The sequence below is a fragment of the Camelus dromedarius genome, chromosome 8, assembly GCF_036321535.1.
Source record: "Camelus dromedarius isolate mCamDro1 chromosome 8, mCamDro1.pat, whole genome shotgun sequence".
In the NCBI taxonomy this organism is placed as follows: domain Eukaryota; kingdom Metazoa; phylum Chordata; class Mammalia; order Artiodactyla; family Camelidae; genus Camelus; species Camelus dromedarius.
The window spans coordinates 33,184,102-33,205,978 of NC_087443.1; the positions used below are offsets into that span (position 1 = coordinate 33,184,102).

Genomic DNA, 21,877 nt, shown 5'->3' on the forward strand with positions numbered 1-21,877 from the left:
TCCCCACATGGCTGAAAGCCTCTCACCTGTGCCCTCCTTCTACCCTCTCAGCCTCTACAAGGTGACCTTGCCCACACCCACCCCTACCCCCACCCCTAGCCCCAACCCTGCTTGGTGGACGCAGCCATCTCTGCTCAGAGTCTCCCTGGCTGCACACGGAGTTCCTGGACTTCAGCAGCCTGGAGCAGGACAGCCTGCTGGAGATGTTCCTGTCCCCTTGGCCATCCCCAGACCCACTTCCTCTGCTGCACAGAACCCTCACCCACCAACACTCTCCCCTTGGGAGCCTGTGGGAATAGCTGGCAGAGGGAGGAATGAGGACGGTAATGTGAAGGAAAAGCCGGGCTGGGCCTACTCGCAAATCTAAGTGTAACAAGTGTTGGTTTGCTGATTCCCTGTTCATGTTTTTTCTTTTTTTTGCTAGCCAGCTGGATTTTCAAAGACACATATCTGGCCTTGAAATGTTGGTCTGCTGCCTCCCTGCCTCTACTTTTGTGATAATGATGCTGCTAAAGCTGTTCCATGCTTATTGGCCAAATACCACAAGCTTGTAACTAACCGTATAAAACCTCATGCACACGTCCTGGAGGTGCTCAGAGCTTCGGAGCAGAAGCCCCTCTGAGCCCGCTGGCGTAATAAGTCTGAGTACTCCGACCCTCTGAGTGGTGCTTGTTTCTTGGCTGGCCTGTCGTTTCCGTAACAGTAATGGCAGCTAACATGCAGCACTTACCATGTGCACACACGGTCCTAAGGGATTTGCATGTATCACAAATGTGCATGCAATCTGTGCAGAAATAAACCACTGGATCCTCACACGAACCCTGTGAAATATGTATTATTATCCCCATTTTATAGATGAAGAAACTGAGGCTCAGAGAGGTTAAATAACTTGCCAAACTTGACTTGACAGTGAGTGGAGTCAGCAAAGGAACCCAGGCAGTCTAGTCTGTTTTTTACCTGAGGCTCCTGAAGCCATACCCCTAGGTCTCCCTTACCTGGGCCTCTGCTCCTCCCCCCTGTATGGAGAACACATGGAGCTTCAGTGGGACAGAGAGTGGGAAACCACAGGCCTGAGAGGAGACTTGAGATCTGGCAGGCACATATTGCATGACCATTGGCAAATCTTGACTCCTAGCCTGGACCCTGCCACCATTGATTTGGTTTGGGAATAGTCATTTGCTCTCTCTGGGCCTCAGTTTCCCCATTTGCAGAGGAGATCAGACATTTCTACACATTCTCCTGCTGCTAATCTTGTGTGAGCTGAAGGTGTTAAGAACCCTTTTACTGATTCAGCCAGTCATAGGCTCCTCCAAGGAGATGGTGCCTCCAGCTACAAGACCCAGTGGGCTCCCTGCCCCCTCCCCTGGCTGCCAGCTGCCTCCTGGTTTCCAGTGCCCAGCCCCCAGGGAGAATCTAGGGAGCCCTGTGGGACCCAGAAGGCAGGCAGAGAATGTACCATGTCTGTGCATCTCTGTTTATTTACCCTGCAAATGCTGCAATTATTGAGAGCAAATCCTGCCCTCATGGGGCTCTTGGTCTGGGCAGCAGACAGGCTTTATTCAGTAACCATGGAGATCAACTCACACCAAGTTCTCTGAAGCAGAGTTTGAAGGAACATCCCCTGAGGAAGACCAGCAAGGCCTCGGCAATCATGGGAAGGATTTTGGTCTTCTCCCTAAAGGCAATAGAAGTCACTGAATGGTTTTTGGCAGCCCCCAGCCCAACTCCCCAACCTCCCCACAGGTCTTTTTAATATTATTATTCATCATCAGATTTTTTAGGAACAATTATCATCCCTCACTTGCTAAGCACTTTCATAGACACTGCCTCCTTTGCTCTAAACCAATCTTGTGAATTGTTACATGATCTCATTTTTCAAACAAGGGAGCTGAGGCTGGAAGGGAGGTGGTGGCTGGGCAGGTGCACACGGCACTGAGAGCTGGTGTAGAGCCAGAGCTCCTGCCTCCCTGAGCTTGTCCCTGGACTCTGAGCATGGGTGGGCGCCTTCCTCCCTCCACTTCTCTGGAGAGGACGAGGCACTGCCAAGCCCTGGAGGTCACCCCCTCCCAGGGAGGCCTGGCAGCAGGAACAGACCCTTGGCCTAGGAGAGAAGGGTTCGGCCTGGGTGCCTCTGCCTGTCCTTACAAGTTCCTTCCAGCATCGTGCAGCCAGGAATCCCAGAGGCCTCTGCTGAGGACTTTTGGGAGTCAGGGACTAGAGAGAAAGTTACGAATAAGAAAAGAATCATGCCTCCTATGAGCAGCCTACAGCCTAGGTAGGCAGAGACACAGCACTCAGCACCTCAAAGAGTGATCAGCCCTTCTGATAGGTAAGAACTATGCCCGTTTTACAGATGAGACTCTAAGGCTCAGAGAGGTAAAATAACTTTCCCAGTTCCACCCAGGTGATAAATGGTGATGCCAGGAATCAAAAGAATCCCTGTCCAACTGGGCGAGGGGAGCAGATATTTTCACCAGGAACACAGTACAGTGCGTTCTTAGAGATCTTGGGTGACGGAGGTCTCCCATTACCTTGGTTATGTGATTAAATTTTTTTTTTACTGAGATGTAATTTGCATACAAAAAACTTCACCGTCAAATGTGACAAATGTGTGCAACCATCACCACGATCAAGTTACAGAGCATCTCCATCCCTCCACAAAGTTCCCTTGTGCCCACTCCCAAGTCAATCCTGCCTCCCACCCCCAGCCCTGGCAACTAGTGATTGTTTTGTGTCCTCAGTTTTAGCTTTTCCAAAATTTCCCGTGAAAGGACTCACCTGGTATGTAGTCTTTCCGGCCTGGCTCTTTCACTTAGCAGAATGCTATGCAGATCTGTGCACACTGACGCGTGCGCTTACCTATGAGTGGTTCACACCTTTTTATTGTTGAGCGGTATTCCATTGTTTGGATTCGCCACAGTTTATTTATCCATTCCCTATTTGGCGTGCATTTAGGTTGTTTCCAGTGGAGGGCTCTTTTGAATAAAGCTGCTATAGACATTGGCATACAGGTTGCTTTGTGGACAAATGTTCTCATTTCCCTCCCTCCTGTGAACATAGTGCAGTCACTGCTGAGTTGTAGTAAGTGTGTGTTTAACTCTGTAAGAATCAGCCCCCGTGTGTTCCTAAGTGGCTGTACCACTTTGCATTCCTACCCAAATGTATGAGAGTTCCAGGTACCCAACATCCTCCCAGCATTTGACGTGGCCAATCTTTTTAATTTTAGCTGTTCTAATGGGTATGAAATAGGATCTCTGCGGTTTCAATTGGCCTTTCCCTAATGACTAATGACATTTGGCATCTTTTCCTGTGCCTGTTTTTCATTGTATAGCTTCTTTGGTAGAATGTCCCAATCGTTTGCCCATTTATCAATTGGGTTGTTTGTTTGAGAACTCTTTATATGTTCTGAATACAAAGCCAGTATCAGATACATGATGTGAAAATATCTTCTCCCAGCTTGTGGGGTTTATTTTGTTGTTGTTCTTTTCATTTTCTTACCACTGTCTTTTGAAGAGTAGAGTTTCTGGCTTTGACCAAGTCCAATTCATCAGTCTTTTATGGCTTGTTCTTTTAGTGTCATCTTTGTCTAATCCAAGGTCCCAAAGATTTTTTTTTAAATCTTTTTCCTCTATAAGTTTTATGGTTTTAGCTCTTACCTTTAAATTGATTATCCATTTTGACTGAGTCAATTTTTACATATGATATGAGGGGAAAGTTGAGGTTTATTTTTTCCCATGTGGCTCTTCCATTTTTTTTTTTTAGCATAATTTATTGAAAAGACCATCCTTCCTGATTAAATGACCTTGGCACCTTGTTGAGAACTGACCATGGCTGTGTGGGTCTATTTCTGGATTCTCTGTTCTGTTCTATTGCTCCGTATGTCTGTTCTTACACCAGTGCCATACTGTCTGGATTACTGCAGCTTCTCAGGAAGTCTGGAAATTAGGTCGTGTAAATCCTCCCACTTTGTTCTTCCCCAGAATTGTTTTGGCTATTCTAGATCCTCTTTATTTCCACAAAAATTTTATAACCAGTTTGTCAGTTTCTTGGGGAAAAAAAGCCATCTGCCAGAATTTTGAGTGGAATAGCATTAACTTTACAGATCATTTGGGGAAGAATTTGACATCTTAACAATATTGAGGCTTTTGATTCATAAACACAGTCTACCTTTATTTAGATATGCTTACATTTCTGTCAGTAAGGCTTTAGTTTTCCATGTGCAGGCATTTTGTGCCCCTGATGCACTGTAAAATGGGCATTGCTTTCTCAATTTGCATTCTCAAACTTGGTAGGAGGCCCGAGGGATGCTCTCGAGGTATCCTGTCCTGCCCCAAACCTTTCTCATGTGCATCCAGCCGAAGCCTGTGGACAAGAGCTGATGAGGAGGGGCAGATTCCTCGTGCATGGGGCACTCAAAGATTCCAAATTGTCGTGCTAATCTTTAAACACTCATTAAAATTTCAGTTGTATTTTCTTACCTGCTTCTGGGTTGGCCACTTCCTCCCACGCTAGGTCAAAGGTTGAAGAGCACATGCGCCCTCTCTCCTCAGAGGGACTTGTCACCCTTTGCAATTTAATTCACCTGCTTGCCTTGCAACCTCAGCCCCCGATGAGCTAAAAGTATGAGTTTGTAGATTATCGGGCTTTTTATTACCATTAGGGTTGGACTGATGTTCTCTTGTAGCTTTCTTCAACCTGAGCAGGATGTGGGTAACTTCTGGTCAGGGTGCTGGCCTGGGCTTCCAAGGCCAACAGTCCCCAAAAGGATGGGAGGGCCACAGGGAGACTGGAAAGGGGGCAGGGTTCCACTGGTGGAAGCCTGGGGGCTTTTGAGGAACCCAAACCTTGACTCCGGCCCACTCCTGTGGCACAGCCAACAGCTCATCCGGCTTCCAAGCTGACTGGATCCCCCAAGCCCCATTCCAGAAATAACCCAGTGACCAATGTCACCTCTGGTGACATCATCATTCATCATCATTGCCCCTTAGATTTTCTGGTCACACTGTTTTCAGTGTTTTCACAAGTAGGCAAGGCAAATGCTTTCAGTGACACTTTTCAGACGAGCAAACGGGCTCAGAGTCCCTCAGAATCTTAGAGCCCAAAGGCTCCCTAGAGCTGTCTTGCCCCTACACTGGACTCTATGGGGCCCTAGAAGTCAGTGGAGATTCCTTGGGGCTGGTTTCTTGGCCCCTCTTCCTCAACTCAGGCGCTGCAGTCCTGCTCTGATGTTGAGCTTCTGCCGACGCTGATTGAACAAAGGTTCCCAATGGTGTGACATTCTAAATTACTGATCCAGCCTAACACCGCCATTCCTTATCCTGGTGATAGCAACTGAGCAGAGTCAGTACCCGGAGCACTATGTGAAGGATTCTTTGGAGGAGTCCAGGCTCAGTGGGGAAGGGTGCAGTGATGGATTGGCAATGTCTGCTGTAGGCACAGGATGGGGGAGCATTGGCATGTGTTTCCATGTGTTATCCTTGCACCACGAAATGTGCAGGACTGCTGTTAGAGCCAGGGTGCTCTAAGAGCCCCACCGTGCCCTTACTACTCACCGTGGCAGACTGCACTGCACCAAGGGCACGTGCCCACCCAGGCCCATGACCCCCCTCCCTGCAGGCTACACTCTGGGCACACTGGCTCACAGAATTCTCCGCCCGAGCAGTCCTCAATGCAATTTTAGAGCTTGTGTAGCATCTCCCTAGGTCAGTCCCCCTAAGGTGTGACTAGGTCACCACGTATACACCCTTAAGCCCAAGTGGTAGCTGTTTAGAAGGAGTGGTTTCCAAGGGGAAGCAGTTTGCACAAGGGCTAGAGACACACGGGCATGTGAGGTCCCTGGAGGGGGTCTCTGCGCCCTTGTCCTGGGCCCCACAAATGTCAGGGAGGGGCCTGTGAGACACTCATTTAAAGAGCATAGTAATGAATTAGTGATGTCTGACACGGGCAAGAGGTGAGGCGAGGATGGGTTGCTTTCAATTACAAGGCACCTTTCATGTCAGCCCTCCTTGCCCAATAAGATGCATCACATTCCTTCCACTTCCTGTCCAGCATCCACATCCCGCTAGGACTTTTCCAGGCAAAGAGCGTTCACCACCTTCCAAGGAAGCCATCCCCTGCATGTCTGAACAGCTCTGCTAATTAGAACATCCTTCCCTACGCAGACCCCAAAACTACCTCCCAGGCACTTCCGCCCTTTGGACCAAATTCTGGATGTTGACTCGCTCAAGGCCAAATAGCTACTAGGTGGTAGAGGCTAAGCGGGACCTCCCAGGCCCTCAGCCCTGCTCTTGCCTCTCCACACTGAGCTGATGCTCAGAGGAGCCCCAGAACGAGTGGGGCCAAGGCAGCGAGGCTGAAGGCCGCATCTCCTTGTGGCACCAGCCCCTCCCTGTCCACCCCAACCCCAGTCAGCTTACCAGCCTGGCACACTAGAGCTCTGGCTTCGCTGTCCCTCTCCTCTAAGAGAGAAAGAAAAACACTGTACAACATTTTGGGTTCCAAAACAAATCACCAAAGACAATGTTAATAAATATATAAAAGTTTAAAGATCTGGATCTCAAAGGCACTTAACACAGGCAGGCTGGGTCGCACGGGAATGGTTCAGTGTGTGCCCCCTAGCATCTCAAGGAGGGGGCAGGCAGCAAGTGGAAAGGGCACCTGGGGAGCCCCCCTAAGGCCTCCACCCACCAGGGGTTGCAGGTGGTGCCCACTGCTCCTATTCCTCTAGCCTGGCTCAGAATGCCCCCTGGCTCTGGAGACAGAAGAACAGGCAGGTACCTTTACGGCCTACTGAGGAGTCTGGGAGATCCTCTGCACGACTCAGAGTGAGGACCCCTGGGAGAGATCCTGGGACCCAGGTGGCTTCTTGGGAGCCAGAGGGTCTAGGGAAGTTACCTGCCCTTGGAGGTAACAAAGAGGGCAGCTGAGGCCCCACAGCACTGTGGCCAGTATCTCCTCCCCACCCCTGCATGGGGCAGAAGCTCAGATCCCACCCTGGCACATGGCCCTTGTCATCCCCAGGGCCTGGCTGTGAGTGGACTCTGGTCCTCAGCCCTGGAGCCAGTCACCCCCACCTCCACACCCGCCCAGCACCACAAACCTCTGGCCCAGCTTGAGCCAGGTAGGAGAAGACAGACCCCTGACTCCAGCAGGGGCAGGGGTCTCTGTGGTAGAGGGCAACAATTGACAGGGCACAGCCCGAGAACTCAAGTCTCCTCTGTGCCCCACAAAGTCACCTTCCAGGCTGTACTCCCTTCACACCCTGGAGTGATGACCAGAGTTGCCATGCCTGGTCCAGCCATGGGTCTAGCACCAGTTGGGAACCCCTGGGATGAGGAGGACACATGGTCCACAGTGTCCAGAGCCCCCTGCTTCGGAGGCTGGGGTGAGGTTGGGAGGCCCGCCTGTAACCTGAAGGCACCAGAAGTAACAGGAAGTGCCATCGGCAGGGGCAGAGGTGGCCACCAACACTGCCCTCGGACCAGCAAAGGCGAGCTGGACTCTGCTCCTTGGCCTTGGTCAGAGGAGCTGCCTGGAGCTCTCGCTACAAAGAGCTGAGCCTGAGATGAACTTGCCCCCCTACCCCACCCCTTCCCTGCAGGTGGAGCCTCATGACCCCAATCAACCCCAGCCCCCTTCTTTTCAGATCGCCTTAGGAACTCTCCCCATCACCTCCCCGGCCCCTTTGCGTCTCTGGGCAGAGCCAGATGGACAGGGCCTCCACAGGGGTCCCCATAAGTTCTGGCAAAGGCAGGCAGCCAGACGGATCCAGTGTGGGACCTGGTGGCTGTGAGGAGGGATGATGTCAGCTGGCCCTCAGTCCTGGCGGGAGAGATGGACAGGACCCCTGAGAGGTTCGATTCAGTCACCTGGGCTGCTTGCTGAGGTATCTCTGGTTAGGGCTTTCCCTGATCTTTTTCTTCCTCACACACCCACTTCATGGGGTGACAAGTGTCACAGCCCCAAACTAGAACAATAAGAAGGCAAATAATTTAAAAGGCAGTCTGTGCTTGCCCCCGCCCCGCTGTGTGTCCTCTGAGCTGGGGGTCTCCAGGGCAGCACAGAGTGTAAACTTGACTGGCGGGATGGGCGAGGCAGGGCTCATGTCACCGGGGAGGTGGCGGGAAGGCTGGTTCCTGGATGCTTCGGGTCTTCCCTGAGCTGCCCTTTATTTTTGGAGGCTGGTGTAGGTGTTCCGGTCCAGCTCCAAGGCCGTCCCTGGGGGGTGCTAGGGGATGTGCCCCAGAACGATGTAGGGCTCAGTTTCTGGGGAGCGAAGTGGTGCTGGGTCACTGGGGAGCTTGTGCCCAGAGGTCCCGGGAGCTGTGTGGGCGGGCCATGCTGATGGTCGCCCGATCCCATTGGCCCCACAGTGGGCTCCACAGCACCTGGAGGGGTCTTGGGTCCGGGGAAGGGGCTGCCAGGAGTGGAGACAGGTGGTGGTGCGGCCAGGCCGGGGTCCGGGCTCGCGTCAGGGCCCGAGGCCTTCTTGGTACAGGACTCACAGCACAGCTGGTGGTAGCCAGGGGTGGAGCAGTGTTCGAGGGCTTCCATCTGGCAGAAGATGGACCTGTCCCCCACGCAGGGCTCCGCTGCACACACAGCACAAGGACCGATGCTGGAGGACACCCATCCGCCAGTGACACCTCCCACTCAGCCATCCATCTCCCACCCTGTCTGGACTTGCTAGAAAGCTTTTTCCCAGAGGGGGCTGGAGGGCTGCCTGGGAGGAGAGACTGGCCCAAGTACGAGCCCTTATCTACATGGGAGAGGAACTAAAATCCCCTGGAACAGTGGTTCTCCAAGTGGGGTCCCCATACACGCAGCATCAACCTCACCTGGAAGCTTGTTGGAAACGCCAATTCTCTGGCCCCATCCAGACCTACTGAATCAGCAGCTCTGGGGGTGGGGCCCTACTCTGTGTTTTAACAAAACCTTCAAGGTGACTCCAATGCAGAGCGAAATCTGAGAACCACGGCCCCACATCACTAGTCATCAGAATTGGCTGCAAACTGGAATCAACTGTGAGCTTTACAAACGGCAACTGTCCAGCTCCCCACCCCCACACCCAGGGAGACTGTGTGGTCTGGGTGTGGCCTGGCCCTGGGTGATTGTAAACCGCAGCAATGCTTGGGAATCCTGTTCTAGATGGAAGTGGGAATCCTTGCCCCCTCCCAATCAACCCCCAAAAATCTCATCCATTCTGGCCAGGACCAGGCAAATGCCCAGGTAATTCACACCGTGACAAGCAGATTAAACATCCTGCCACTGGCCAGCACCCATTTGGAACATGAAGCCCTCCACCAGTAAATTTGAAATCAAGCAGATCTAGGTTCCAATCAAGGCTCTACCACTTAAAAGCTGCGAGGCCTTGGGCAAGTCACTTAAACTGTCCAGCCCCCAGTTTCTTCTCCTATAAAATGGGGATAATGCTGGCATTTGCCAATGAATAATAATATCAAAATTGTAAACAGAATTTATAAAGTTCCTGGCATAGACGGGCACTCACTACACTAGTTGTGTTTGCTTTGGTTTAAACGTCATCTAAAAATGTTTTTGCATTTCTGTGGTATGTTCAGGTAGGTCTCTCCAGACAATGTAAAGGCAGGAGCTTGGCTTTCTACTAATTTTTGCCAGGGAAAGAGAGGAGGAGGAGAAGTGGGGAGGAAGGGAGGGGAAGGGTGGAGAAAGGGAGGGGGATAGAGAGAGAGAGAGGCAGAAAAAGGAGAGAGAAAAGGTGAAGTGCGGGCTTAGGGATACGAGACTAGAGAAAATCGTAAGCCAGTGGCCTCTAGATGGCGCCAGAATTCTAGGACCAGAATCAGAGCTTGCCTTTGCTTCCGGGAGGAAGAGACAAGAAAACCCAGGGACTTGAACAGCCTGAGCCTCAGCACAGGAGCACAGTACTAGCAAGACTGGAGCCAGAAGATTCTCTGAGAACATCTGGTCAGACCCTTTTATTTTACAGATGAGGTCACTGAGCTCAGAGAGGTTCAGGGATTTGCACAAGGTCACACAGCCAACTGGTCCTCTAACTAGGAGTTAGGGTCTGTGATCTTTCTGCTACTCATCTTGGCAGACCCTGGTCCTTGGGAAGGTGAGAAAGGGAAAGAGAAAAGGAATCTAGGAAGGAAGCATAGAACATAGAGCCCAGTACATAATAGGTACTTAGGCAATATTTATTAGTGGATGGATGGTGGATAGATGGATGGGCGGGTGGGTGGATGAATGGAAAGATGAGAGGATGAACTGATGGGCTCCTGATCATGAAGCAGAGAGAAATTACTGCTACTATTTTTGTTGTTAGCTGACAGCGAAGCAGAAGTGCATGCATTATCTCATTTAATTTTCTCAACAGCCCTATAAAGACAGCTCAGAAACTATAGTTGCGTATCCAAAAATCTTGGAACCGGATATGATTAATAATTCAGAACTTTTGAGGTTAGAAAAGTAATATTCAGTGTATTCTTATTATACAACATCCCCAGTGAAGGGGAGGTCACCCTGTAACCAAACATGGCAACGTTTCTATAGCAAGAGAATCACTAATCTCTTGCTAGTTCAGTTCAGATTTTGCTGCCCCATGAGCGTGCACCAAATTTAGGGAGACATTTGCAGCTTTCAGTATTTTGGAACTGCAGATAAGGAATCGTGCACCAATACAAGCATCATCCCCACCTCCCAGCTGAAGAATCCAAGGCTCCAGGAGGTTAAGGTCACATGGACAGACTGGAAGCTGGGTTCACTCCATGGCATGGCCTACACTTATGTTGCCATGGAACTACATTGGAAGGTTGGGAGGAGGTCCAGAGATACACTTACTTGATGATATCTTGTTAATGGGATCTAGGGGCCCAGATTGTGGCATCCATTGCTCCTCCGGGGTCACAAGTTCCTGGATGTCGGCCTTCACTGTGGAGTTCTGGAGATTCCCTGTGAGGGGGAGAAGAAGTGCTAATATTTGGGACTTATAGTAGGTCTAGCCGCAGGTCTGGGCCAGAGGAGGTGGGCCTGCCCCCCATCCTATCCGGCTCACCTCCACAGGCGGGCAGGCTGCAGACCTGGACGGTGTCTGGCTTGTCCCCCTCACACTGCCCGAGACTGTTGGCGTTGGTCCTGCACACCACCTGCCGCTGCTGGATGCCCTCTCCACAGGTGACGGAGCACTGCCAGGGAAAGGCCAAGGCCAAGGCCAGGCCATGATGACCAGGGAGGGGTAGGTGGAGAGAAAAAGGAAGGAGGCGGTGCGCTCCAAAGGTCAGCCAATGCCCAGGATAGAAAGGGTATAGAGGAGGGTGCCAAACTGCTACTTGACCAGAGGGACATGCAAGGACTGCTCCACACAGCCTCACCAGGACAGCACAGCAATTGTCAAATACTCCTGAATCAGACGGAAAATAGCCACCCCCCAGATCTTAGAACCCCCTGAACCTTCCCTCTGGAAGAGACCTATGGGATCCCATTTCGGCGCCACTGCCTGTGTCCACTGTGTCTGATCTGTGCCTGGGTCCCTAAATATTTTGTGTATCACCCCAGCAAGCTCCCTGTTGCCAGCCACCAGCCCAAGGGACCCTGGGGCAGGTCCATGCACTTTATGATACCTTACGAACGGGATATAGGAACCCAGATTGTGACACATGCTAAACTGAGAACGCTGGGTGACAGGGTCCCCATGGACCCTTCCAGCTCTGACATTCAAAGACTTTGTGACTCAGTTTACCAACAGTCAGCTCACGGAGGCATGCTCAAAAGTGTCTTCGCCCCCAAAAGGGAAAGGCGTGGGTACAAGGAACAGAAGGCTGTTTGCAAGGGCTGCCACACACATCACCCCCTGGATCTCACATCCTCGGATAAATGGGCATGTATGGGGGGCTCCCGGAAAAGTAAGGCTGCCCAGCACGACCAGGTCACTGGGTTCTGTAGGCGCTGAGCACAGCCCCTCCTAGTGGGATGGGAAGGACCTGACCTTTGTCCAATTCTCATACCAGGGCAGGCGACAACCAAGTGAGACACAAGGGCCATGTGCCACACAGAACCATGGGACAAAGATGGCTCATCTTCCCAGGATGAATAGTTACAAACAACAATAGCTCTCGTGTGCTTCCCCAGTCTTTCAGGGCAACTGTCTTCCACCATCTGTCACCTCTCTGTTTTATCTAAGGGGCCCTTTGTGGACCAGCAATCTTTCTATTTTATATTCCAATAAATGAAGCTATCTATTAAGGGGAAGAATATAAAATCTGCATGGGTTGTGTGGGGATTTTTAGTTAATTAAAATACTTCGTATTATGCAATATTTTAAGCCTACAGAAAAGTATAAGGAAGTTGGTCACAAACGCCTGTTCCTATGCCAGCAACTTTAAAAACTCAGTGTTCTGGCATATTTTCAAATATTGTGCTGTGCCTTTTTAAACTTTAAGCAAATGGTATCCCCATTGGAAGTGCTTTATTCTTTATACTGCAGTGTTTTTTCTCATCTATTTTTCTGATGTTTATCTATATTGATAAGTACAGTTCAAGCTTACTCATTTTTCTTGCTGTATTTTATTACATGAACAGGCCATGGGTTTCTTTTTCAGTCCAATTGCCTATGAATGGATATTTCCTGATATTCTGCTATTACAATAAGCATCATTGTGCTTATCTCCATGATCAAATGAAGTTTAAAAAATTGTGGTAAAATATACAAATCATAAAATTTACCACTGAAACCTGTACATTTTTAAGTGTACAGTTCAGTGGCATTAAGTGTATTCACATTATTGTGCACCATCACTACCATCTCTGGAATTTTTTTTCTTCCCAAACTGAAACTCTGTGCCCATTAAACATTAACTCCCCATTCCCCTCTCCCCACCACCAGGAAACCACCATTCTACTTTCTGTCTCTATGAATTTGACTGGTAGGTAACTCACCTAAGTGGAATCACACAATTTCTGTCATTTTGTGTCTGGCTTATTTCATTCTACACAATGCCTTCAAGGTTCATATCAAATGAATTTTTAAGAGAAAACCCAAGACGTGAACTAGGTTCCCTGTGGCCCCTGGACTACTCCTCAGCCTTCTTACTGTTTCCCTCTTTTTCCCCTGACCTCCCCACAATGAACTTTCCACAGAGCTGCCAGAGTGATCTTTAAACCTGAAGTAAGAGCTGGTGACACACACGTTAAAACCCTTCAAGTTTCCCCCTGTCCCCAGAGTAACTAACTCCTCATAAAGCCCTGCAGGGTTTGACCCCTGCCCACCTTGCCAATGGCGTACAGTAGCCCCTGCCCCTCCCATTGAACTCCAGCCCCACTGTCCTTTTGGTTTCTGGAACAAGGCAAGATGGTTCCTGCTTCAGGGTTTTTCTATGGCTCACACCTCAAGTCTCACCTCAAATGTCACCTCCTCAGAGAGGCCCTCCCTGATATGTTACCCCATTTACTTCCACTTAGCTCCAACTGCAACCTGTAAATGCTTTTGTTGGTAGTTTTTGTCTCGTACATCTCCCTCACTGGACTATAGCTCCCCGAGGACAAGAATGGGTCTGTCTGGTTGGTGATGGGTTCTGTCTGGTTGACTTAGTTTTGAGAAAAATTAAATCAGATGTGAGGAGAGAAATTCAGTGAGAAACACTCCACCTGCAAGAAGCACCGGATCTCTCCGCAGCACCCCCGCCCAGACCCACCTCTTCCTTGACTTTCCAGAGAAGGTGCCTGTTGGCCTAGCCCCTGCCACCCTCTGATGACAACTCACCTGGGACCAGGCTCCCGTCCGCCACTGTGCCGGACAGGGCACGCGGAGGCAGGGCCGACGGGCCTCGGGCCGGTCCCCGGGGCAGGCCTTTGCTGGCATGGCCTTGTGGGTACCATTGGACAGGGGCAACAGGCACTGCACCCCCCGGGTCTGCACCCCCAGCTTCCCACAGCTCCGGCTGCAGGTGCCCCACTCCTCCGTCACCCACCTGGAGACAGACAGGGCAAAAGGTAGAGGGAAGGCAGGACTATGGGATACATCCTCCCAGGGCCACTCCTACCCCCGGCACCACCGAAGGAGCAAAAGAGTGGGTCCAGGCCTCAGAATGCTTGGGAACCGAGCCAACCAACCACCTGGCTCTGCACCTGCCAGGCTGTGTGGCCTTAGGGAGGTCATTTATTCTCTTTTGTTTCCTCATCTGAAAGATGGGTACAATGCACATGTAAATCCTGGTATCCTGCGTGTCCTTGGGCAAGCTATCAACACCTCTAAGCCTTGGTTACCACATCTTTACATCAGGATTCTTTCCACACCTCCTATTTATTTATCTACCATGTGCAAGCACTGTCCCAGGTGCTGAGATTCAGCAGATCACAAAACAGATGAAAGTCGCAACTTGTAGAGTTAACGCCACTACCATGGGGCTCAGGGGACAATAAAAGAACTTGTACACGTAAAGCACATAGCAGAGTGCATGGCATGCAGTAGGCATGCCATAAATGCAGGCACTATTACTATCACTGTCAATGCCTGCAGAGTTTCAGCGCTGATCAGCTAAGCTGGTGGCCTCCAAGTGTCCTTTAGCCACAGAGCAACTTTCAGCAGCATCTTAAGCAGACGCCCACTAGAAAAGTTAGGCGAAAAAGCAAAATGCTCTGACGGGTGGAGGGAGGGGCAGCCAACTCCCACTCCTCTCTGTTTCCTGAGGTGTCATGTAGTAAAGCAGGGCTTTCAGCCAACCAGTTCCTTTAAAAAAGCAAACAAAAAGCCCCTGAACTTCATTTGGCATTTTACAGATGAAGAGACAAGGCAGGGTGGGGTGACTTACTGGGGTCAACAGCAGAGTTAGCCCCATATGCTCTGTGATCACAGATGTTTGTGGGGAAAGTAGCCTGAATAGCAGTGCAAAGAAAGACATAAAAGAGAAGCATGGAAGGCTGAGAGGCCTGGATCGTGGCCTGGGCCGGACACGGGGAGGCCACAGCAGGCTCCAGCACTGGCCCTGAGGTCCCTCCACCCTGAGGGAGCAGAGCTGCTGTGGGTCAGCGAGGCCAAGTCAGAACCCCCCAACCATGGGAGGACTCCCGGGAAGGCCAGAGCATGGGCTCAGCTCTCTGAGGTTTCCTACTGGCCAGTTACCCTCGGCCCTGCCTAGGGGACCCTACAGAAGCCTGCTGGGGCTGAGGAGGTGCAGGGCCAGCTCTGCAACGGGCTCAGAGTCCAGACCTTAATCCTCCGCAAGTCACAGCTCTTCCTTCTCTCCAAAACTCCCTCCAAAAACCCCCAAGAACATGACCTTGTGCTCAAAAGAGCCTGTATCCTTGGGCCCCCAACCAGGGGCTAGACCACAGCTGGGGGCTGGCAGGCCAGGCCGCGTCCCTGGGTCCCAGATGCCTGGGCAGAGAGGAGCTGGTGGGCAGTGTCCTGGCCCAGGACCTGGAGCCTGGAAGCACTGAAATCCACTTCCCCACCATGGACTCCCCTGGATCACTGAGGGAAACCTGTGTCCCCGAATCGAGCCTCAGCTTCCCCACCTATAAAGAATGCCGGGAGGAGCAGAACAAAGGAAGCGTCTTCCTCCTTCTGGGAGCAGAAGTTAATCCAGAAACCCCGGAGGGGACAGAGGGGCAAGGAGGGCAGCATTGGCCATGGGCAGAGCGTGGCGGGTGGGCTGCTCTCTGCTCAGGGAGTCCCAGGCTGGGTGCCTCCTTGGCACTCCAGTGCTGAGGGAAGCAGGCTCAGCGGCCCCTCCCTCCAGGGCCAGGGCTGGCAGAGGGTGTGACATCGGGGTCCCCATCCTTCCCCTAGAAGCACTCACACAGGCTGGGCACACGGGTGCTGGTTGCAGCGCCGGCGGATGGGCTTGGGCCTCTTCCTGTGATCGCACAGGTGCCGCTGGACCATGTGGTGGTCTCGTCGGCGCCGGCAGCCATACTTGGTGAACTGGATCCCTGAAGGGAGAGCAGCCTGCTGTGGGGCTCAGTCCCGCCAGGCCCCCACTGCCCTGCCCCTGCCCTGCCCCGAGGTGGGCTTGGGAGAGCCGGGAGCCAATCCTGCCTCCTTCTGTGCCTCTGCACCTCTTCACGCCCAAGCCACTTTCTGAAGAAGCCTTCCTTGACCAGCCCATTTTGGGTGTCCCTGGTATCGTGCAGGTGGGGACGTGGCTCTGGACCGCTACCACTCCGCACAGCTGGTGAGCCCCACAGGGCAGATGCCCTGCCCTGATATTGCTCAAGAACCCTTAGCCCATCCCCAAGCCCTGTCCAGAGAGTTTGAAGGAGAAACTAAGGCACGAGCTGGGGACGTGCCAAGTAGGGACAACGTCAGCCCCCCAACCAGCCCTGCTCGTCTCCCGAGAGGCCCTGGGCAGCCCCCACAAGGCGGCCGCACCGTCAGGCCAGCAAGTACCTCCTCCGCAGGCCTTGGTGCAGGGGGCCCAGCTCTTGAGCGCCCACTCGTAGGTGTCCGTCTCCTCCAGGAGCACGTTGTTGCTCCCGATAAGGGGCAGCAGGTCCTCATGGATGACATACTTGTAGGCCAGGCTGCTGCGGGGGCCACCCTCAGCCAGGGGGAGCACCTGAAGGGGAGATGGAGGAGGTGGCACAGGACTGGAGAGCAGAGAAGCAAGGCCAGCATGGGGGGACAGGGGAGGAGAGGTCAAAGGGAAGGACACATGGTCAGAAGCAGAACTAGTGAAAGCCAGGAGGGGGACAGCACTAACAGTGGCCTGGGGAGGCCATCAGACCACGAGCCACATAGCAAACCCAGGCGAAGCACCTACTGTGTGCCAGGCCCAAGAACAGCCTGTGTGACCATCAGTGAGACTCCCTCAAACAGACCTAAGTTCCAGCAAGGACGGGAAGCATGTCTGCTGGTCTGTTCACCAGGGCTCCCACGCCGCCTGACTCTAGAAGATGGTCTACAGTAGAGGCTCTTATCAGATATACGACTGCAAATGTTTTCTCCCATTCTGTTCAGGTTATTTTCTCACTTTCTTGAAAATGTCTTCTGATGTGCAAAAGGCTTCAATTTCTGTGAAGACCAATTTATCTATTTTTTCATTTGCTGCTCATGCTTCTGGCATCATATCTAAGACTCCAAAGCCATGAGATTTGTTCCTCTATTTTCTCCAAGAGTTCTATGGTTTTAGCTCCTGTACTTAGGGCTTTGATCTCTTTTTGAGCTGATTTTTGTACGTAGTGTGAGGCAGGGGTTCAACTTCATTCTTTTGCACGTGGATTACAGTTGTCTCAGCATCCTTAGTTAAAGGCATTCTTCTTTCCCCATTGAATGGTCTTGGCACTCTTGCTGAAAATCAACTGGCCATGGGTGTATGGGTGAGTAATAAGTACAGGGTGAACAGAAAGCATGTGTTGGATTGGATTAATATGCCGGCACTAAGAGGCTTCAGACCCTGCCCTCTAGGACCTCCCTGACTAATGAGGGTAGCACCAGGAACAAAGCCTGTCCAAGGTCTCCCTGCCACCAGCCAAGGCCGAGGGCACTGTGGACAGAGCCTTTCCTGGTCTGGTCTCCTGGGTTAACAATCCCTGCTCCTTAAGTCTGGCTGATGGTCTAGGAAGAGGCGGTGTGGACAGAGGTTGGCCCCAGCCAGGACAGGGGCACCATTCCACTCTCAGGAGGCTGGCAGTCCCAGACAGAACCCCTGGGCCACAGGCCACAGGAAGCCAGTCCTGGACTCACTTGCTGGCAATGCCATAATGCAAGTGGACACTGGATGATGGCAGAAGGACAGGGGCAACCAACCCAGGTCCCTCCAGCTCCTCTTGGGCCCTATTTCTGACCCTGTATTAAGGAGAACAGACTCCCTGTGTGTGGTGTCTCTGATCTGACAGTGAGACAACAGTTTCTTTTTCCCTCCTCACTTGTCGTCCTGCCAGCGTTTAAGCACAGAGGGCACCATGGCCTGGCCCAGGCTCCGGAAGACATTGGAACAGGGGGATTTCCACCAGGCCTGTGCTGGCTTGGCAACAAACAGTCAGTGAGGGGACTGGACAGGGGTAGCAAGTGGGGTGGGCAGGGGCCACTGCACAGGGTGTGGGCTCACCAGAACGGCGATAGCTTCGGGCAGGGGCCCGCTGGTCCTGAGGCTCTCCTTGGCATCCTCCACCGTGTACTCCCACTCCAGGCCCATTGCAGTGAAGGTCCGGCTCGTGGCTTCCTTGCCCTTGGGGTTGAGGATGAAGCTGCCTGTGACCTGGTTCTTCACCGCTGGCCATGGGGAAAGGGTCACACAGATTTCTAATCCCCTCCACAGGAGCATAAGCCACACCTCAGGGGCTTCAAGGCCATCCCAGTGGGCCCCTCGGGGCTCCGTGTCTACCTGTCACTCCTTCCCACCTGAGCCTTTCCCCAGTCAGACGGGTCATACCCCTGCTCCCACACAGCGTCCCTGCTTCTGGACCCTGGGGCACACCGTTCCTCCCACACGGTCTCCCTTTCTTTCTGCCTGCCTAATCTCCACCCATAATTAAGGCTCAGCACAATTCTCTCCTCCTCCAGGAAGTCTTCTTTGATTGTCCAGTCCTCAGGAATTTGCCCTCCTTACTACTTCTATAGCAGAGCATAGAGGCTAAGAATACAGGTTCTGGAGTCAGACTGATCTGAGAAAGTAACTAGCTTCCCTGTGCTGCCTGAGTTTCACCATCTGTAAAATGGGAATAATAATTATGCTGAGCTCATAGGGCTGCTGCCCACGAGGATGACTGTGGTATCCCATGCCCATCTACCCTGCTATGGGGCTCCTGGGACAACTGAAGGAGTTCACATATACAAGGAACTAGGCAGAGTGCACAGCAGCTGCTGGCACTTAATAAATGGTAGGCACTCTTAGTGTCACCAAAACAGTGCCTGACTTTCAGTATTACTATGATTATAGACATCCTGTCTCTCCCACAGCCTGTCAGTGTACCTTCTCTATCTCAGTGTCCTTGGCCCAACACAGGGCCTGGCACAGAGTGCAAATATAAAAAATATTTGTAAATTTCTACCCCTTAAAGTCCCACTCAGTGAGTAACTCGCAACTTGTTACTGAAAGGTGCCGTGTGGCGGTGGGTGGGAGATGTGTAGCTACAGACGCCCCAGTAAAGGCCCCTGAATCACAGCCTTATTCGCCCTGGAAGCATCAGGGGTTGGGGAAGGGCTGCAGCCTGGGACCTGAGCCCCCAGCCAGGTGGGAAGGGCAAAGGCTCCCCACTTGGTGTAATTGTCATATAAGAGCTAAGGATCCAGAGCACAAACCATGCCCTGCTAACTGCCTCCATGGAGTCCTCACCCACATCCTAAGGTTGGTGCTTTCATAATCCAGATGGGAATCAGAGGCTCCAAGAGAGGCAAGGATCTGTCCTGGACACAGAGGCTGACGGCCCAGCTCTCTGGAGGAACAGCCTCCCTGCTGAGTGGGAGGGGAGATGCCCCCTCATCTCCCTCAGCTTGATCTCTCTCAGCCCCCAGAAGCAGCAGACCCCCCAGGCCAGAGCTGAGCACCTCCTCAAATCTCCCCATGGCCCTTCTCTGCTCCCACAGCTCATGGCCACTGCTGCCCCCCACCCCCGGCTGTACACCCTGCACTGCAGGGGTGGGGGGGGCTGGACTCAGCATTGACTCTCCACCATCCAGGCCCTACCAGCTCTGAGTCCTGGCCCTATCACTGACCTGCTCTGTACCTGGAGCAATTATCTGAACTCCTGGGAGCCTCAGCTTCCTTAGCTGCAAAGTGGGATAACAAGAGCCTTCGTGGGCTGTCATGGGGCTTCAGTGAGAGAATGAATGAAAAGTGCCAGCTCAAGGCCCCACACATAGTGGATATTAACAGCACGGCCTCTCCTCCCCTCACTTCCTTTCAGAATCGATGTCCCCAAATTCTAGAAGAGCCTAATGTGTTTGGACAGGGCCTTGGCCTTCACTGCCAAGGCTGCCACCTGTCCTGGGTTTCTCCTGAGAGCCTATACCCTGCTGGGTGTGGGCGTGCACACACACAGGCACACGAGCACACATACTCACTCACATAAACAGACTCTGCATATTTACAACAAGGCCACTGTGCATCTCACATGCATATAATCACACAACCTGGGCCAACGACAGGTCTGTTTTGCTTCCTCTCTGCCCAAGTTCCTGGAGAGCTCTAACCCTCAAGGACTCAGCCAATAAACTCAGCCCACATCAAGCCTGTCCGGGGTGCTAAGAGCTTCTGCCCTGACCTCTACAGAAGCCTGTTAGCAGCCTAACACTCCTAAGGAGCTAGACTTCTGGAGAGGGGCAGGATGGAAGGGGCTGCTGACACTATGGAATCACCCACAGGGGTGCAGCAGGAGGAGTGTCTGTAAGTATCACTCTCTTCTTGGGATAAATGACCCCTCTCCCCCTGCTCCTGTCTCTCCCTTGGCCCCTGTGCTGGCACAATTCCCCAGAGCCAGATAGGCAAGTGGACAGGGAGGTGGCCAAGCCAAAGGCCTCCCGCCTCCCACTCCCTGTGCAGAGAGGGGTGGCAGGCAGGGGCACGGGGCTGGGAGATGGGAGACCCAGGCCAGACTGGCTCACTCTGGGGGTGAGTGAAGATGCTTAGAGAGCCCACAATCCACTGGAGGCCTGTTTCCTTGTGCCTTCTGCCTGTTTAGACAAGGCCCAGGGGCCCTCTGGAGCAGGTTAGGAGTCAAGTACAACTGGGCTAATACAGATGTATTCAGGGAGTGCAAGTTCCCCAGGAGACTTAAAAAAAAGTTTTCTGTTATTTTGATGCTAATCTAAAAATATGAATAGCAACAGCTTTGTAATATACGAGCCTGCCTGGAGATGGTATGTTTTGTGTTCGTGTTTATGACAAGTTGGTGACAAGCAGTGTGACGTGGTGAGCATAGCAGGTAAGAGGGGCCTCTGGGACGTGCCAAGGCCCACTGGCATCATGGCCCCCACACTCTCTGTAAGGAGGCTGAACACAGACGAGCGTGGGAGAACCAGCCACTGCCCAATGTGCAGGCGGCAGCCTTCTGCCCACCTGCTGGCCAGGACCCGGCTCCAAACCATGCTTATGTGTTTTAAATTGAAATACAATTCACATACCATACAATCCAGCCTTTTAAAGTATGCAATTCAGTGATTGTGCGATCATCACCACTAAATAATTCCAGAACTTCTTTATCACCCTTGAAAGAAATCTGAAACCCATTTGCAGTCACTCACTATCTCCCTCTCCTGTTATCCTGACAACCATTAATCTACTTTCTGTCTCTATGGATTTGCCTATTTTGGACATGTTCATTTTTTTTTAAATTTCCGATTCTAATTGTTAATTACTGATATATGGGAAAGCAACTGACTTTCACATATGAACCTTTTATCTTGCAATCATTCTATAATTGCTTATCATGATAGAAGTTTTTTGGTCGCTTCTTTCAGATTTTCTACATAGACAGTCGTTATCTGTGACTAGAGACACCTATATATCTTCCTTCCCAATCTTTTACTTACTTTTTACTTGCTTTCTATTGTTTTGTTTTGTTTTTTCCAGAGGCAGGGAAGATAATTAGATTTGTTTGTTTGTTTTAATGGAGGTACTGGGGATTGAACCCAGGACCTTGTACATGCTAGGCATGCACTCTACTACTGAGCTATACCCTCCCCTCCATGTTCATTTTTTGACAGCCAATTTAGTTTTAGCAAAGACAGAACAAAGCAAACAAACACACAAAAATCTCCCTCATTACAATAATGTTTTTAATGTGAATTTTACTGATTGATTTGGGGGCTCTGATTTTTACTGTCTTGACTTCATAGCTGTCTAACTGCTATACATGTAGAGAACAGACATCTAGCTTAGAGACTAGGCTTATGCATCATTATAACAAGAATAATTGAAGGGGCCGTGTGGTAGACTGCAAAAATGGCTACAAGTTCCTC

General features: G+C 51.7%; 1 protein-coding gene across 1 annotated transcript in view; it reads right to left on the reverse strand.

Annotated features, from left to right (window-relative positions):
* Positions 1–6,526: 6,526 nt before the first annotated feature.
* ADAMTS14 (ADAM metallopeptidase with thrombospondin type 1 motif 14) overlaps positions 6,527–21,877 on the reverse strand; it is a 75,184-nt gene continuing 59,833 nt past the window's right edge. The window contains exons 16-22 of the mRNA XM_031461130.2: positions 18,027–18,190; positions 16,367–16,535; positions 15,777–15,909; positions 13,739–13,946; positions 11,036–11,165; positions 10,822–10,932; positions 6,527–8,591 (exon numbers count right to left, since the gene is read on the reverse strand). Of these exons, the coding sequence (XP_031316990.1) occupies positions 8,101–8,591; positions 10,822–10,932; positions 11,036–11,165; positions 13,739–13,946; positions 15,777–15,909; positions 16,367–16,535; positions 18,027–18,190 (1,406 nt within the window). The 3' untranslated portion in view covers positions 6,527–8,100. The remainder of the gene's footprint in view (positions 8,592–10,821; positions 10,933–11,035; positions 11,166–13,738; positions 13,947–15,776; positions 15,910–16,366; positions 16,536–18,026; positions 18,191–21,877) is intronic.